At 48.2% G+C, this 18,304-nt stretch overlaps 2 protein-coding genes across 4 annotated transcripts in view; one reads left to right on the top strand and one right to left on the bottom strand.

Annotated features, from left to right (window-relative positions):
• TK2 (thymidine kinase 2) overlaps positions 1 to 9,484 on the bottom strand; it is a 29,938-nt gene extending 20,454 nt beyond the window's left edge. The window contains exons 1-4 of one of the 3 annotated variants that reach the window (XR_007123884.1): positions 9,323 to 9,484; positions 8,461 to 8,498; positions 5,565 to 5,639; positions 1,934 to 1,987 (exon numbers count right to left, since the gene is read on the bottom strand). Coding sequence is in view for 2 of the 3 variants with exons in the window: in XM_047711300.1 (XP_047567256.1) it covers positions 1,934 to 1,987; positions 5,565 to 5,639; positions 8,461 to 8,498; positions 9,323 to 9,437 (282 nt within the window). In the remaining variant the exon portion in view is untranslated. The other 2 variants (XM_047711300.1, XM_047711301.1) reach the window with 2 other exon arrangements.
• Positions 9,485 to 11,430: 1,946 nt separating this feature from the next.
• Positions 11,431 to 18,304, top strand: part of CKLF (chemokine like factor) — a 25,903-nt gene continuing 19,029 nt past the window's right edge. The window contains exons 1-2 of the mRNA XM_047710200.1: positions 11,431 to 11,629; positions 14,440 to 14,598. Coding sequence (XP_047566156.1) covers positions 11,555 to 11,629; positions 14,440 to 14,598 — 234 coding nt within the window. The 5' untranslated portion in view covers positions 11,431 to 11,554. The remainder of the gene's footprint in view (positions 11,630 to 14,439; positions 14,599 to 18,304) is intronic.

The raw sequence follows: 18,304 nt of genomic DNA, 5'->3' as shown, positions 1-18,304 counted from the left end.
ATGTGCTTCCAACCACAGGAGCCTCCTCAGTGTTCCTCCAAACACCCAAACACAAACCCACCTCAGGGCCTTTGCATTTGCTGTGCCTTCTAACGGAACACTCTTGCTCCAGATATATGTTTAAGTCTGTGCTCCAATGTCACCTGAGCAGAAATGCCTTCCCCAACTATCCTAGCCAAATGAGCAGCCCCATGCCCAGCATTCTCTCTTGCCTGTACATATAGTCTCTCTTGCCTGTACATATAGAACAGTCCGTGTTCCACATTCCTCTTGCTAATAATCTGAAATTCTGCTCTTTTCCACATTTTTGCTTTTGTTTTTTTCCTCTTGGTGCTAACAAATGAAATCCAGTGCTCGCCTAGGAAAGTGCAGATTCCTACCTACAGGTGAAAGAAAATCTGAGACAAGTTAGGAGAAACCCTCCTTGTCTGAAGGCTGTGCAAACAGACACCTTCCTGCATCGGAGAGCCGATTCAGACAAAGTGATGAAATGAGACTTTTCACAAAACTATCAATCTCGCTCTTCTGTCCAGAGTGGAAATGTGTTTCAAAATATCTAATTCTATTATATATTTCATGTTATAATACTGTCATTGGAAATACTCCTTGTACCACAGAGACACAGACTCCTGAGACTGGGACTGCGTCCTGTAAAATGTCACCTCTGAGCCCTAACACACATCTGTGACCTGTCTAACCTAATAATCCAGCCCTGGTTCCCAGAGAATATGAGTGTTTCTGAGGCTTCTTTGTTAATGCCCAAATGAGAATGACTGGCATTCCCTCTTCTCCCACATGCACAGAGATGAAACTGTTCATGTCTCTGGGATTCTTTATTCAAAGACTCTAACAGTCTTTGCCTTATGAAATAAAATCCTTTTTCCTGCTTTAGATGTTTTCATAGCTCCTATCGCCACCCACCAAATCATACGCCAAATTGCCTTCTGCCTCCCCGCACGGGACTATGAAGGCCAAGGGAACAGGAGCTCTGAGTTGCTCCCTGCCGAGTGCCTAGGACAGAGTCTGGCACGTGGTAAGCAGTAAGTTCTGGGAGAAGGAATGATGAAGAACCCACCAAGTGCAGAACACTATGTCCTAGCAAACAACAGTCAGCCAAATTGCCACTAGTGGAACTCACAGGCTACAGAACCACACAAGATGTCAGTAGCATTGCTGGAAATGAAGAGACAGCACCAGCTCCCCTGTTCCTCTAGTCAGACCGAGGTCTGTCATTCGCCGGCAATAAGACCTTGGACAGCTTATTGAGCTGCAATTCCCTCACGTGAAAACTAAAACTAAGCATCTGTCCATCACGGGGCAAGAGCCCAGAAACAATATTCCTTTCTTGAGCTCCCTCTTACTGGACTCAAACCCAACCCATCTCTTGGAAGCAGCCAGAGCAGAGCCTTCCGCCTGGCGCAGACAGGGGAAGGGACACAAGCATACCACAGCCCCTGCTGCTAGGTCCATACCTGGGAAAGCAGACAGGTAGCCTCGGGGTGAGCCAGATTCAGTCCTTGGACATTGCCAGGTGCAAACCCAAATCAGAGGCTTACCAAGGAACCTGGTTACTTACAGACAGAGGTCCTAGGGGTTAGGCCTGGGGAGACCTCGCTCCTAATGAGTTGCTTCTAGGAAAGGGTAGGGGAAGAATGAGCAGCAAGAAATGGACACCCCCATAGCCAAGAGAGACCACTTGGGATAGTTTCGGACAGCTGACAGGGGATCCCCATGACCTGCGAACGCCCAGCCAGGCCTCAGAGACTGTTGACCTCAGGACATACTCATACTCATGGCCGTTTTCCATTTTCCCCTCCCTCTTCTCCTCCAGCCCAGGGAAGAGCCTGGAAAAGGCCTGTGCAGGGAGGGCGCAGGCTCAGGCCCGAGCACTGAGGCAGAAGCTGGCAGCTCACACAGGAGACAGCACACCCACCAGAGGATTATGACCACGGACATTTCTCCACTTGGGCACTGGTTCCGGTAACACCTGCAAAAAAAGGAAACATCAGCGGTCTGCCGTTCCTCGGGATACAAGCCCCTGGGATGACTGAAATCTGGGCAACCCTCTCCTGGAACCCACGACTCCACCCGGACATGGCTTTCTCACACGCTTTCCCAAAGTGACCTTGGAACGGTGTCTGTCCCTGCATGCAAGTGTGCACACAGGCCACCTTTCCAGTTCCCTCGGGAGCTCCCTAAGGGCAAGGCGCTTCTCTCAACCTCTCCTCCGTGTGTTCCACCGCAGCCCTGACTGTCCCCATGTCCAGCTGGGCAGACAGGGGAGAGAAGGCAAGGGGGAAGCTACCTGAGGCACTTCGGGCCAGCTTCCCCACTTGGTGGCTCTCTTGAGACCTCAGTCAATTTGCTCCCCCTCCACTTTTCCCTCTGTTCTCTGAATTGGGCATGTTGACAGCTAAGAGTCACACTGCATTATTTTACTTCCTAAACCGTGCCAGACCCTCTCTGGGGTATAGGTATGTGCTGGAAAGGATTTAAATGGGGCTATTGGGGCCAAAATTTTGAAAGTACCTGGATCCATCTGGAAACCTGAGAGTACATGTGAGCAGGGTCTATAGGTCACAGAAGACCAGAGGAAACCAATGCATGGGAGCCATGATGAGTAACCTCCTCCCACCTCCCACACCTCTGTGCCTTTGCTCATGCTGTTCCTTCTGCCCAGTATGCCCATGTGACCTGATTTCACATCAACTTCCATGAAACGGAAAACTCCTACACATCCTTCAAATTCCAGCTCCAGTATTCCTTCCTCTGTGAGTCATGCCCTGACCCTCCCAAATGTCCTCACTTTCTGGGTCTTCAGCATTCTATTCCTGTCCCGAGTGGCATGTGCTGCTCTACTCAGGCCGCCACCGGAGGCTGGTCACAGGCGGCCCTGACCTGTGCCCCAGCCAAGGCACCATCAGGCCACATTTACTGACAACTTGCTGTACCAGGTACCATGCTAGGCAAGAACAAAACCACCTCGGTCCCTGCTTTTACAGAACTTTGAACTTGGGGCACTTGGGTGGCTCAATCTGATAGATGAACATCTGACTCTTGGTTTAGGCTCAGATCTTGATCTCGGGGTCCTGGAATCGAGCCCCACATGGGGCTGTGTGCTCAGCAGGGAGTCTACTCAAGCTGTGCTCGCTCTCTCGCGCTCTCTCTCTCCCTGCCCCTTCCACTACTCTCCTGCCCACACTCTCTCCAACTCTCTCTCTAAAACAAATAAGGAAATCTTAAAAAAAAAAAAAAACACCTTACTGGGAGAAGCAGACCTTAATCAGATCATCACAGAAATCATGTATGTTCAAACCCCGAGAAGTAGTACAAAACAAGGATAGAGAGATCAGAAGACTCTCCACCAACAAGGGTAACCTCGCTGGGGAGGTCTGAGGGCACTGAGCTAAGATCCAAAGGCCAAGTAAGGCTTTCCCATAGCCAACAAAGGCCTCAGAATTACAGAACCAAACAAGGGTGTGGTCGCCCAGGCAGTGGCAGGGGCTGGGATCAGGCGCCACCATACACCAGCTGTGCTGCCCCACCCGGGGCCATTCCTTAACCTCACAGAGCCCGCTTCCTGCTCTGCAGCCCAGGTAGTAATCATACCTACTCAGAGAGAGGACCCTTAGAAGGACAAAATCAGTGAGACAAAGAATGAAGCCTCAACACCGTGCCTGGCATACAGTAGGAGCCTCCCCAGGTGCTTACTCTCATCATTGTTACTATTTCTGTCGCTCTTCCCCGGGTCCGAGGTCTTACCCGAGAACTTAAGTGCTCCCTAAGTGCCGTGCAGAGTGCCACCGCTCAGGACAGGCATGTCAGGAGCCCTGAGCCTCCTCCCAATGTGATGACTCACCAGGAGAACGCCCAGGACACAGCCTACAAAGATACCACAGCTACAACTCGTTACAGGGAGAGGATACAAAACAAATCACAAAGAAAAGGCACAGAGCAAAGTCTGCGGGGAGACCAGGCACAAGGTTCCAAGGGGCCTCTTCTGGGGGAGTCACACCAGAAGAACTGAATTCCCCTGGCAGCAAGCAGGAACGACACATGTGAGGCGGCGTCTACCAGGGAAGCTGGCCTGAGCCCTGCAGCTCAGGCTTTTTATCAGAGTTTGGGCATGTAGGCTGTCTCTGGCCGGCACACAGAAAAACTCCAGCCTCCAGAAAGAAAGCAGGCATCCAGAATAAACCGTATTGTTTGCACAAACAGTTCAGGCACAGAGAGTTATTTCTCTGAGTTAGGAAATGGTAAAACTCTCCCCAAAATCTAAGTTCCCACACGCTAAACAAGGGCCGACCTGGCACACAAGCCGCTGAGGACAGCAGTCTTGGGCCTGCGAACTCTTTTCTTTTTCTTTTTTTTTTTTAAAGATTTTATTTATTTATTTGACAGATAGAGATCACAAGTAGGCAGAGAGGCAGACAGAGAGAGAGGAGGAAGCAGGCTCCCTGCCGAGCAGAGAGCTTGACGCGGCGCTCGATCCCAGGACCCTGGGACCATGACCTGAGCCGAAGGCAGAGGCTTTAACCCACTGAGCCACCCAGGTGCCCCAGAAAATTTATTTTTTTTATCAAACCATATATATATATATATGTACACACACACACACACACACACACACACATATATATATATATATATGTATTAAAGATTTTATTTATTTATTTGAGAGAGAGAGAAAGGAGAAGCAGAGAGATAGGGACAAGCAGACTCTGTGCTGAGCAAGGAGCCAACTTGGGGCTCAATCCCATGACCCTGAGATCAGGACCTGAGCTGAAATTGACAGTCGGATGCTTAACAGACTGTGTCACCCAGGCACCCCTCAAGCCATACATATTTTTAGTAGAAGTAAAAAGCAGGAAGGGAAAGAATGAAAGAAAAAACCTCTACACGCATGAAAACTGTAGAAACTAGAGTTAACAAAAAAGAGACAGAAACAGAAAAAATTACACCGCTGAACTCTTCCAGGAAGAAGAGTCAGGGTCTTGGTGTAGAGGCCTTCCTCAAGTATCTGTGGGGTTATTCTGAGTGACTGGGCTGAAAATAAATGGGATTATGTTAACGGGCTACCCCTGGTAATGTCCCCCTGCATGGACACAGGTATCTCAGACGTAACACTATCATATTCCAGCCACTCTCAACAGTCTGTGGACCCCTCTTAACCAGACCACAGGGGAGTCTATACCTGCACTGCCCAACACGGTGGCCATGAGCCACGTGTGGCTCTTACAAACTTCCAATATGACTGGTCCAAATTGAGATATACCATATGTATAAACTACATTCCAGATTTCGAAGACTCAGTGTGAAAAACAGAATGCAAAATAGCTCATTGATGGTATTTATATGGATTAAATGTTGACATGATAGCATTTAGAATATATTATGTCAAATTAAATATTCTTTTCCGGGTTTTTTTGTTGTTGTTGTTGTTGTTGTTTTTTAGCAAAACTGTTAGAAATATCACATTACACATGTGGCTCGCATTTTATTTCTATGGGAAATAAATCCCATAGCTTTTATAGGTTCTCTTGAACCCAGTATGGAGGCCATACCTCCATGTCCGTTGTGTTGGAGAAGAACTCCAGGCACGTCGTCTTCCCGCTTGCAATGTTGCCCTCAACGCAGATCTAACAAAAGACAAATCCACATTGGAACCAAAAATCGTGCACCCAGGGGAGTATCAGGGAAGAATTTTTAGGGAAAGGCTCAGGTGAACAGCATAAATGATTCAGTCCAAGACTTCAATGTGCACACATTTCCAGGGTCCCGCCATGAGCAGTAACAAACCGACCCTCAGCTCCAAGCCCACCACTGATGGCCACTGGGCCACCAACTTCCAGGACAGACCCTCCCTTATGTCGGCTCCTGGACTCACTGCCCACCCAGCTCTCCCCTTCCCTAGCTCCACCCCTCAAACTATTAGATTTTAAGCCCAAGTGTTCTGCCTCCTTAACCAGAGCCCAACGGATTTGAGGCTGGGAAACGTGTATGTTCTGTAGTACCCCACTCACTGCTTTACAGAGAAAAACATGGACTAGAAAGTATCCGGAAGGAGAGAACTTGCTTGAGCACCTTGCTAAGGGTGCCATGAGATGGGTAACGTGCACCAGTACCATATTCAACTCTGCCAGCTTAGCAGGGGGTCACAAGACTTTCACAGAAGAGAAAAATGAGGCTTATAGGAAGGAATAAAGGAGAGAGGACAGTTTGAACCCACACTCTGGGGCCATCTCACTTTATTCCCCCTACTAGAAACTCTGCCCATCAGCTGTGAAGGTTTCCCTCCTTCTTGATCCTAACAGGTATCCAGGAGACCAATCACACTTTTGACAGATGCCAGGTCCCCCTCCAATTCCGGGTCCCCGCCAGTTCACTCCCTTGGGATGCAAAACCACAAAATGAGCCTAACAGAGTGCACAAAAGGCAGATCCTATCAGGGCCCTAAAGGATTTGATGTTTTGTTGCTGCTCTTTAAAGGAAACAACTTTTTGTCTTCCTAGAAAATGAAGAAGAGCTCAACCTAACACTGTTCTGCATAGACTGTCTCTTTCCTGTTCACTATAGGAAAACGTTGTTTAGATAAGACCTTCTTCTAGAAGTTCCTGTTCCTATTCCACGGTGGTGACTGACTTCGCTCCGCACAGACATTCCCTAACCATCCTGTCTCGTGTGTCGTCCCCTGGGTACCTCAATTGTCACCTCCCAACTCCCATATACGGTTCCTCTTCCTGTTCCAGTCCTCAGGGAAGGTTGCACCATCCACCCCTCAACACCCTGGGTGTCTCCGGCCCAGCAACTCAGCAACTGCTCCAGGCCCTGCTTCCCACTCATCTGCAGAACCTGGCTTGTCCCCCTGGCCCCCAGTTAAGGCCTCTACCCCCACGTGGCTGGAACAGCCTCCCCAGTGGCCTCTGTGCCTTCAGTCTGGCCCGCCAGTGCCCCTCAACCCCACCCGCAGTTCACCACCACCTCTTCCTGAGAGGCAAACCAGATCACACCCAGTCAAGTCTTTCAGTGGCTCTAGGATTTGGGACCTATCTCCAGGCCCTCCTCACCAGCTCTCTGGGGACCGGCCCAATCCTCAGCCTGCAGGTTCTCCTCCTTCTGACTCACATTTGCAGCTCCCTCTGCTCCAACACTCCTGCCTCCCCTTTTCCTTCATCTCCCAGGAGGCTTCAAAGCTCCCCAAGGCTCCCCTCAGTCACTGTCCTCTGGAGGCCCTGTCCTCTACTCAACAGCCCCCAGATTCACTGCTGTTCTGGGTCCACCACGGTCCTATTTATTGCCATCTCCCCCATCAGAATAGGGACTCACTAATAACAGGGGCTATTTGGTCCCCAAGAACTCAGAAGATTTGAATGCTTAAGAGTAGCCTTGGGCCTAAGTGCACACTCCATACCACTTCTGATGGACCTACTATGTGTCTGAAAGCACCCAGGACAGGCCTGGCTCACATAAGTGCTAGCTTGATAATTAGCACAGCAATGCCTCAATTCCCAGCCAGTGCAACATAATACCCCTTCTCCTGCGGTACCCACCTTTAGAACCCACTCCACCTCTCATTTCAACACACTTCCATAAAGCTCAAGTGTTTCAATCACCAATGCTCTCCGTGTGACTTGACTCCTTCCTAGGCCCTCTCCATCTCCCCCCAATACCCCAGGGGCTTGCCCACCCTTTCTGCCCTCTGCAGATCTCAGCCAAGGTAGTCCTGCCACCACCCGACAAACCACTGCCTTCCGAGCCACAGAAGCTACCAATCCACCAACTTCTAGCTTCCTCAAGGAACTGAGCCTCTGGACTGACAGTGACCAAAATGTTATTCCCCACCCCAGCCAGCTAAAGCCTCCAACATCCCCATGAACATATCTAGTTTGGCCCTCTTTAACCTTCAACCTCACACCAGCCCCAGGCCCACTCCACAGCTGGCATCTCAAAGTCACTACAATGGCTGAAGCCATGTCTGTGGACCCCCATGGATTCTCTCTGATACCCCCACCCACCCACTAGTCTCAACACTGGACGGCAGGGGGCGGCAGCAAGCAGACCTTGTCTCAAAGCCAGGCAGCCACCCATTAACCCAGGGCAAAACCAACCTTCCCTTTGAGGAGCATTTTTCAAATCCTTTTGTAATAATTCGTCAAGCTGACAGTCCAAACCCACCTAAAGGCTTTGAATACATGTATGTTCCCAACGGTGCAGACTCTTGATAAGGACATACCAGCACCTGGGGACAGGCGGCCTCTGGGCAGGGGGTCTGAGGTCCGGCGGTGGAGACAGACTTCCTCATCCCTGGAGATCCTCATATTTTTGTCTTTTACTATGTGCACACATTCCTTCACTGCCCTCAGCTCTCCCCTTCTCTCTCAGAATATATAATCCTCCCACTCTATTACACACACACACACACACACACACTACACTAGGGAGTGCACATAAAAGACTTACCACTGATTTTTTCTCTTTTTCGTTTTCTCTATCTTTATCTACAAAAGAAACAAAATCAATTTTTAAGGTCAGTTTTAAGTAATTCACTCTTTCTCCTAATTTTGGAAACCACCACAAAAACAGTAATGTTTACACTTACTCCCTGGCCTAAAAATGTCTTCCAATGACAATGGAGACCCTCCGAGGGTGGGTGGAGGCAAACCCGCCACTGCTGTCTACCTCCACATGACACTGTGCAGCTGCTGCCTGGGTCCAGTTGGCACCTCTGGGCCCCACCTGTACTCGGCTTTTTTTCACTTAGTATATCACACTTTCCATTTTTCACACATTTCATATTTATGATCCTCACAGATGAGGGAAGCAAGGGGGCCCTCCACTGGGGGCAGCGGGCACAGGTGGTTCTGAGGTGCCACCCAACAGCCCGAGGCCAAAGAACGCTGTAACGTAGCTATTCCGCTGGAGGTTTCCGAAATGGGAAGTTTCCACTCCCAGTGGGAGCAGGAAGGCTTCGAGGACTAAAGCACCCACCCCGCGCTGGGGACTGGTTAGCTGCATCTCCAGGCCTCTGGCTCCCCCAAGGCCACGAGAATCGGACCTGGAGCGGGACCGGGACAGGAGCAGCCCCCGCGTACAGGGGTGGGAGGGTCTTACTTCTCTCTAGAGGGATCTCCACGGCCCCACCCGCTCGCGGCCCGCTGGCGATGACCGCCCTCGCCCCTCCACCGCCCGGCAGCCGCCAGGACAAAATCCCGGCGCCTAGGAGTAGCTTTGGGTTCAGGCGGAATGGAGGGCGGGGAGTGAGACCGGCGGCCACGGAGCGCCAGGCGCGGGCCGCCAAAGATGGAACAGAGAGACGTGTTACCGCGAAGCCAGGCCGGGTGCTGCGCCCCCCGCGTCCCCTGGCCCGGGGCGGGGCTTCCAGGCCCCTCGCGCCGCAGCGCCCGGGCTGCCCAGCTCCGCAGCGGCCGCAGCAGCATATCCCGGCAGCCGGATCCGACCGCGCGGCTTCCTTCCTGCGCGAGTCTGCGCCAGCGTAGCGCACCGCCTCCATCCCCACGCTGGCCGCCGGGGCGCCTGCTGGGACCGGGCTCTTAAAGAGACCCGGTCGCTTTTCACCCGCTCTCCGAGAGGGAAAACACTTCAAGGCGGGACCTGAGCAGGTTGCAGCCAAGAAATCTTCCCGCTAACGGGACGCTGGCGGAATGAACCCCGACTTGGCAAGGCTTGGGGGATGGGTGGCCAACAATACCCTCAACTGGTTGGTGAATTAATTATTGGAGATTACTTAATTGAGCACGTGTTGTATCCAGACACCTGACACACACTTAGGATGTCATTTATTCTTCCCAACAGTCCTGCAAGTGGATATTGTCACTCCCATAATCCTCGCTGAGCTGATCCTCGGAAATTTAAGTCTTTTTTAGCATTCATTAAGGGGCGAAGCTGGAATTCAAGCCATCTATCTTGCCTCACAGCCTGCACTCTTTCCTCTGCACTTGAACATAACCAGGGTCTAGACTATAAATATACTAGATGCCTCGAGAAAGTGTTACAACAGCAACAACGAAACAAAACAAAACCACAGAAAAAACCACAAGGGCCCAAAATGGAGTTGCTTATGCTAAACCCCACTTCACCAAACCAAGACTTAATTATTTTGGCTCTTCTAGAAATGGAACATTAGGCCAGTCCTTAAGGAATAGCCTAGGTGATCAATACTAGTTAGGTAATCTGCTTTATAGACTTTGGCCAACACCTAAAGCAAACTAACCTTGCAACAAACACCCAGCTTCTTTGCCAGTGTTATTTCCTTGTTCCTGCTTCCTTTTGCCTATAAAAGGTTTTCATTTTGTATAGCTCCTTGGAGCTCCTTTCTATCTGCTAGATTGGATGCTGCCCAAATCAAATCAATTCTTGCCCAAACTCTTAGGATGTTTAATACATCTCAGTTTATCTTTTAACAAAGGTGCAACCAATATTCCATCTGAACAGACAGCTGGGGGTGGGAAGGAAGCCTACAAATTTCATCTGTAGTCAGGTAGCAAAAATTCGGCCCAGGAGTGAGGTAGATGGGGTCTATATAATTCAACAGGCCCAGGCCCTGAAACCTAAAAAGCTGCACTAGAAACGGTGTGGGCATGCCCATTCTACAGCTTGGGTGGAGGGGCTTCCTTCCTCTCTCAGGAGTGCAAGGTGCTAGCAGTGTCCTCTAGGACAGAGGAGAGGAAGTCATTTGCAAGAGGGCTCGCTCAGTCTCTGGATCTGCTACCAGAAAGCCACACCCCATCTGGTGCTTTCTATATTATCTGCCACGGACCCGGTATTATCTGCCATAAACACGCCCTCTTCAAGATTAAGTTCAACGTTTTTCTGATTTGGGATGAGGCTGTTAGTTCAGACTGTGATACCCTGGGGGCAAGGGCAGGGAATGAGGCCCAGGCTGTTGATTCAGACAGCACATAATTTAAATCTACTATGTGCCAGACCCTGGGAACCCTGCAGGGAGAGAAGTATACACGGGCAGGTCCTGGCTTTTGTGCAATTTATAGTAAAATATATTGGGTACTGATAAGTGCTGTGAAGAGGGTGATGGTGGCTGTTCTAGACGGGGTGACCACGGGAAAGCTTCCCTAGGGAGTTGGTATTTGAGATGCTCATAGTCCGGGGTAACTCTGCAGCCATTCCTGATCACTCCCAGTCCCTCCCTGCACCGCTCTCCAGAAGCGCTACCTGACTGGAAAGCCCTTACCTAGAGCTGGAGAGCAGTTGTTTGTGTCCGGCGGAGCAGAGCAGGGCAGCGCTAAGAAAGGCCCGCCTGCCTGTGAGGTGCCCCCCCACCACACGACCCCTCTAGGTCCACAGAAATGCAGCAGGCGAACCCCAGAAGGCGGCAAAGTCAGAGCTGCTCAGCCCCAGTGAGGCGCATGCGCACGAGCGCCCCCCAGACGTGCGCATGCGCACGCAAGGGCGGGAATCCTAGGAGGGTGGTTCACAGCCCTTTTGGCGGTTGCTGTCGCCGCTCGAGGCCTGGCAGAGCTGTGCGGCGAGGAGAGGGGATGAGGGGGAGAAGTGGTGCTGCTGCAAGTCTGCAGACATGATGCCCACCCTGAAGCCGAAGCATCGCCCCTTCTGCTTCAGCGTAAAAGGCCACGTGAAGATCCTAAGGCTGGTGAGGCCGGGCCACGAGTGGGGGCGGTATTGGGGCGAGTGAGGGTGGTATTGGGGCGTGCTCAGGGGCAGCGGGGGATGGCTCTCAAGGATAAAGAGGAATCCCCTACCTTCTCTTTCAGCCTAGGCCTCCCCAGAGGCAAGGCGGTTCACGGGGCACCCTGGGGACAGAAGGAGAAAAAGAAGGCACTGTCCTGCCCTTCAGGGGTTCACAGACACATTCTTAAAGCCAAGGAAGCGCGTCTGCATGAGTGGCCCCCACTTGGACCTGCACACCAGATACCCAGGTTAGCAGGCCCGGCAGCTGCGCTTGTACCCCACACATGACAGCGGGGCTGCCGGCTTTGGGGTGTCAGGCATGCCGGGCGCACTGCAGTTAGTTCTGCACGAGGTCTGGAGGGAATGAGCCATCATTTGAGGGAGGTGCCCTGGCTAGTTAGAGAAGTGGAGACTGTCACAGGAGAGTATGTTGAAGGAACTAGGGGGAGGGAATTTTTAAATTTTAAAGACGTGATCCCTAAAGGGGAGGGGATAGAAATAGTTAAAAGCTACAGGCAAAGAGTTCCACTTAATATGAGGAAGAATTTTCTATTGGGAAAGTTTCCCAAATTAAGTGGCCACATCACTTGGGAAGGCAGTACATTCCCAAACAGCAAAGGTAAAATGCACAGATAAGCACCTAGGGAGGATGCTGTAATTCGGGTGAGTGGGTAGAACAAACTGCATACAAGGTCCCTCCCACACCAAAAGTGTGTGATTCTGAGAAATTAATAGAAGTCAAAGTGTATATGAGAGGTTTAGGAAACTACTCTGGAATTCAAAGGACAGAGATTACTTTGGGTTAGGAGTAATCAGAGAAGAAGTGACTTGCAGGTCTAGAGTTTTATCCCTAGTACTGAAAGCTCTGGAAGAACACTGGAGGAGGAATAAGATCTTGTGAGAAAGGTTTCATTTCAGACATATCAATTCCCTCAACAAACACTTAGAGTATTTAGCTGTATTATAAGACCTGACTTAGGCCTTGGAACAACAAAGACAACCAAGACAGAAGTCCCTGACTCATGGAGTTCTTCAGGTTAGTCAAAGAGACAGACCTATGAGCAGATAGCTATAAAATACATGATAAGATGGGGATAGGCCAAGGAGTGAGACATTTAACCAAGCACAAGAGAAGGAGAGGTATCCGGAAACTTCCTAGAGGAACAGGAGTAGGGTCTGAGGGGCAGCCATGAGCTGCCATGAGCAAAGACATGAGGGGGAAAAAAAAAAAAAACCAGCATGATTTTTGCAGCAAGTTTTAACAAGATAGGTGTTGCCTTATTTTTTTTTTTTTCATTCAAGAAATACTTATTGAAAGCTTACCATGTTCCAGGCACTGTTCTAGGCTCTGAGGAGATATCAGTGAACAAAGCAAAGATCCCTAGTCCTCATGGAGGTTACATATTGGGTTGGGAAGGCAGTGGAGACAAATAGTAAACACAGTAAATAAATGATGCAGTATTGTAAAAAGTTGTACGTGCTATGAAACAGGAAAAAAAGCCAGGGAAAGGAGTGTAAGGAGAGGAAGGTTGCAGGGTCCAGTAATAGAGTGGTCAGGTTAGGCCTTGTTGAGATGATAATTTAGCAAAGAGTTGAGTGAGGCTAGGGAGTTAGTTATGAGAATATCTGGAGGAGAAGGGTTTAAAAAAGGAACATCCATTACAGTGGCCCTATGACAGGAATGTACCTGAAGGGTTCAAGAAAAAGCAAGGAAAGCAGTATGGCAGGAGTGGAGTGACTGGGGACACAGTGATAGATGAGGAAGGCTTTGAGTAAGGTAGTATATGATCTGACTAACATTTAAAAAAAAAATAGACCAGCTGCTATGTTGACAATGGATTGGTCAGAGAGACAGGAGGGTATTGCTGCAATGGTAAGGGTAGAACCAAGAGACCAGTTAGAGCTATTGCAGTAATCTGGACAATGAGGATAGCGGCTCGGACCAGGGTGTTGGCACAGTATGCTACAGGAAGTGATCATATTTGGGATATAGTTTGAAAGTAGCCCCAATATGATTTCCTGATGAGCCAGGTATGATGTAAGAAAAAGAGAGGAGTCAGGATAACTCCAAAGTCTTTGGCCTAAGCACTGGAAGGGTGGAGTTGCCATCCACTGAAAGCCTGTGGGAAGGCGACTGTAGGAGGAGGATCAGAAGTTCAATTTGAGAATTAAACATTGGACTTATCCTGTGAGAGGTAGGCTCTATTCTAAAGACCACAGGAAGCCACTGAGAAGTGCATTTGCATTTTAGATATTATACTATAATACCTTTGTCATGGTAGTTCAGGGGAAATTCTGAAGGTCAGTAGCTGTAGGGACGAAGAGGAGGGAGTGGTTTCCCAAGATGGTTAGCATTAGATCAGCAGGACCTGACAATTGATCAATTGTGGGGAGTATTAGGAGCACTGATAATAGGTTTCTGGGGTGGGTGATAAGATAGATGGTAGTATCACCAGTTAAGATAATGCATACAGGAGGAATGGGCAAGACGAGTTCAGTTTTGGATATGGTGAATTTGAGATTCCTATAGGTATTCAGATAGAGATTGCAAATGGCTATTTACGTGTGAGATGTTGAGGAATGACCTCCAATAGGAACCCACATTCATCGATTGGGTGGTGAATATCCATACATTGTAGTAATTCCTCTTTTAGGTGTGTGTATATGTGGCCTAAACCCATTTATTTAGTTACTTTAGAAATGATCATTTTTACAGCTTAAACTTGCATTCAGTAATGGTTGACCAAATCATGTTTTTTCTAATCCTTACAGGCGCTAAGTGTGACATCCATGACCTTTTTTATCATTGGACAAGCCCCTGAACCATACATTGTCATCACTGGATTTGAAGTTACTGTTATTTTCTTTTTCATAATTTTATATATACTGAGACTTGATCGATTAATAGCCTGTTTATTTTGGCCTTTGCTTGTAAGTGTTCAGTTTTATTGTTAAAATTAACTGCTTTTTTCCTGTCATAGTGAGACATTTTAATAAGCTATTCTTTAGTTTTCTTAAGCCTTTAAGGAATGTCTGATAGGCTTAGGAAGGAGGAACTCTACCCACTGCTACCATGTCCTGTGTTGTCCCTTAAGAACCACAGAGGATAAAGTCTCCTCTGAGCTCCCACCTACCAGTAGGTGGGACTGACTCTTCTATTAGGAGAAGTCACTTAAGTGTTGATTTTCTAAAGAAATTTAAATTTAAGATCATGGTTAAGAAAGTTATAGAGCGTTCTTAATCTTCACCTCCCTTTTAAGTACATGTTGATATGGCCTCAAAATTGGGGAAAGAGATGGAGGCAGATACATAAGTATCCACATCTTGCACATCCCTCCCTGATCACTAACGGAAAACCGAAATAATCTGGGAGGCTGGATAAAGCACAATGTTATCTTATTTAAGAATGTCTATAATCATCAATGCTAATTTATTTAGTGCCATATGAACTTCACCTGCTGTACTTCTAGCACTGAGAATAGCTGCCCAGCAAAGTGCCTAAATGATTCTGGAATCTGTCAAAATAGGCAAGTTCAAGATGCTTGTTAAGGTGTACATGTCCCTTCAGCCCGGACTACTCTCCTGTTCTAGGAAAAACCGAGTGGCTTTACCTCTCTCTCTTCTTTCAAGTTTTACCTCCGGTATCCTGTCTCTGGAGGTCTCCCTGCTAAGACCTGTGCTGCCCTTCCCATTTTTGGCTGGACTGGTAGCTGCACTTAAGTCTTCCTGGCTGCACTTGTCTCATCCTCCTGGGTTCCAAGGTGCTGATATCCGAGCTGATAACCCCTATTAAGGAGAGAAGACTTTAGAGCTTTAAGCATGCCTTCAAGTGGTACCTTCTAGAACCACCTTTGAAGGCCAATCAAGCTAATCACAAGCTGAAAAAAGTCCCAAAGGAGAAAGCTGGGAAATAGGATCTTCATAGCAACTCTCCAAACTCCTACTTGATCACAGTTTTAGAGCTGGACCTGACTGGAGGGTATCCTAGGGAAGAAGGTCACAATATCTTCATCCATGGGCCCTCAGAGTACACAATGTTATTTAGTAGCAGAAAGGTCTAAGTGAAATTATTCCAGGGATTTCTTCAAGGACATGAGAAGCATGGTCCATATCCTCTTTACTCAGGAAGTTGTATAGCTGCTCTTCACATTCTGCTTTCCAAGGTTAATTAAAACTAATACATTTTAGTATTTTTTTTCTCCAAACTATAATATTCTCTGGACCTTATTACAGGTCCTTGTAATAAACTTGGAGTCCTAAGTGTAACAGAATACACCGGGAGAAAGGGTGGCCTATGTGTAGACTGAAATTTAGTCTCCAGATCTCTGAGGATCAAACTTTGCTGATATTGTAATCTCTGAGAAATGGTGCCATACGGCTAACTATGGGATTATTCCATTATGAAACCCAGATTCTTCTCTGCTTTTGATCTAGCATAATGATTTATTCAGCAGGTGTTCAGTGTCTGCTAATCCCAGCTTCCATAATGGGTTCTTTGATAAAACACAAATCTTATACCTGTGGAATTTTCAGGGAAGCAAGAGAGAGGAGCAATTCAGTGTAATAGGTGCTGGGATAGATGCATACGCAGGATAGTGTGGAGGCACAGGGGGTAAGAGTGGAGGCTTGGGAGGCAGTAGGAGGTCAGAGCAGGCAAGGCTTTATATGCCGTGGGTTTTAAACCAACACCATTGGAAGCTGTTAAGGGTTTTTAAGTAGGAGAGTGACATGAGCAGCTTACAATTTAGGAAATTGCTGGTGCCAGTGTCAATAATGACTTTAAAAGGAGCAAAACTAGAGATAGGTCTCAAAGATCACTTTAAATGTTGTTCTGTAATCCAGGCATGAAAATTATAAAGGCCTGCACTATGGTCCTAACAGTATCTACAGAGAAAGGGGTTACTGGGGTAGAATTGATAAGACTAAGTAAATAAGAATTAAGATTGCTTGCCATTTCGAGGCGCCTGGGTGGCTCAGTGGGTTAAAGCCTCTGCCTTCAGCTCAGGTCATGATCTCAGGGTCCTGGGATCAAGCCCCACATAGGGCTCTCTGCTTGGCAGGGAGCCTGCTTCTCCTCTCTCTCTGCCTGCCTCTCTGCCTGCTTGTGATCTCTCTCTCTGTGTCAAATAAACAAAATCTTAAAAAAAAAAAAGAAAGAAAGAAAGAATGCCTGCCATTTCAATATCTGGAGATGATATTGAGGTGGGAAGTACAAAGAGGACTATGTTTAAGGGAGGGCCAGAGAGAGGGATGCAGTAAGTTCAGTTTGAGAAATGCTAGGTTTTAGTTGCTTATGGAATATTCAGATAGAAATGTTCAGAACAGGTCTGAAACTCAGGAGAGTGAGGAGTTAAAGCTGCAGCTTTGGAAGTCATCACCTTGTCATGGCAGACGAGCTCTAGGACTGGCCTAAATGGTGCGGAGAAAATAGAGAGCAAGCTGAAGGTAAAACTGGGAAACGCCAATATACGGGGTGAAAAGGAGGAAGAGCCAGAGAAAGGCAGGGGGGAGAACGCAAGAGAGACCTGTGTCACAGAAGGTTAAGAGAGGAAAGCATCTCAGAAAGGAGTGGTGAATGCTGTCACATGTAAAGAGAACAAAAATAAGTCCTGGAAAAAAATATATATTCCTAGGCTGTGTTACCAGAGGCCCCTTTACCAGAGTGGTGTGCCTCTCAAGTGGACAGGTAACCAGAAAGCTGAAGGAATGGTGAGCCTGAGCAGGGCAAGAGAGACAACTGTAATCCAAGGAGCCACAGAGGAAAGCTGGCCAGGGACAAAGAAGGGTCAGAAACACACAGTAAGGTTCCTGCAGAGTGGTGAAGGGAATGGGAGCCAGAGCACAGCCCTGGAGAAGCTGCCTGGGGCTCTTCTACTGTGACAGAAGTGAAGGACACAAAGAGGGCTAATGATTTCAATTAATGGGTCGGTGGGGAAAGATAACTTCTGCCTCAGGGCCACTGCCTTCACTGATGAGGAAAGGGCGTGGTCATCCGCACTCAGATTTATTATTATGGTTATCACTGTCCCAAAGCTGCAGTAACTGACAGTCTGTAAAACAGGCTGCTCTGTTTCCCTCAAGTATTCCAATGACAGAAAGCACAGTGAGTCAACCCAGGGCTTTGCAGTGGTATCCAAGTACAGGCTCAAAATTTCTTGAAATCTCCTTTTTTTGTTTGTTTGTTTTGTTTTTGTTTTGTTTTGTTTTGTTTTTTGTATTAACATTCTATTCCATGGTATACTGATGTTTGGTTTTCATTATAAAAACAATGTTTAAATGCCCATTAAGGGTCTACTGATATCGGGGCACCTGGGTGGTTCAGCTGGTTAAGCATCTGCCTTCAGCTCAGGTCTTGATCCCAGGGTCCTGGAATCAAGCACCGCATCCAGCTTCCCGCTCAGCGGGAACATGCTTCTCCCTCTCCCTCTGCCTGCTGCTCTCCCTGCTTGTGCTCTCTGTCAAATAAATAAATAAAATCTTTTTTTTTTAAAGGGGATGGTCACTGATACTTTGGGACAGGTGCATTCTTTTCTTTCCTTAGTTCTCTATACTCCCTAGAACACCATTTTTGCCTAAAGCTATTTATATACACTTAACTGAATTAATCGCATGAGGCAGGGCTGTCTGAAGTAGAGGT

This window comes from Lutra lutra, chromosome 17, assembly GCF_902655055.1.
Source record: "Lutra lutra chromosome 17, mLutLut1.2, whole genome shotgun sequence".
NCBI lineage: Eukaryota > Metazoa > Chordata > Mammalia > Carnivora > Mustelidae > Lutra > Lutra lutra.
Note: the sequence above shows the minus strand (reverse complement) of the source record. Positions and strands in the feature narration are given on the sequence as shown.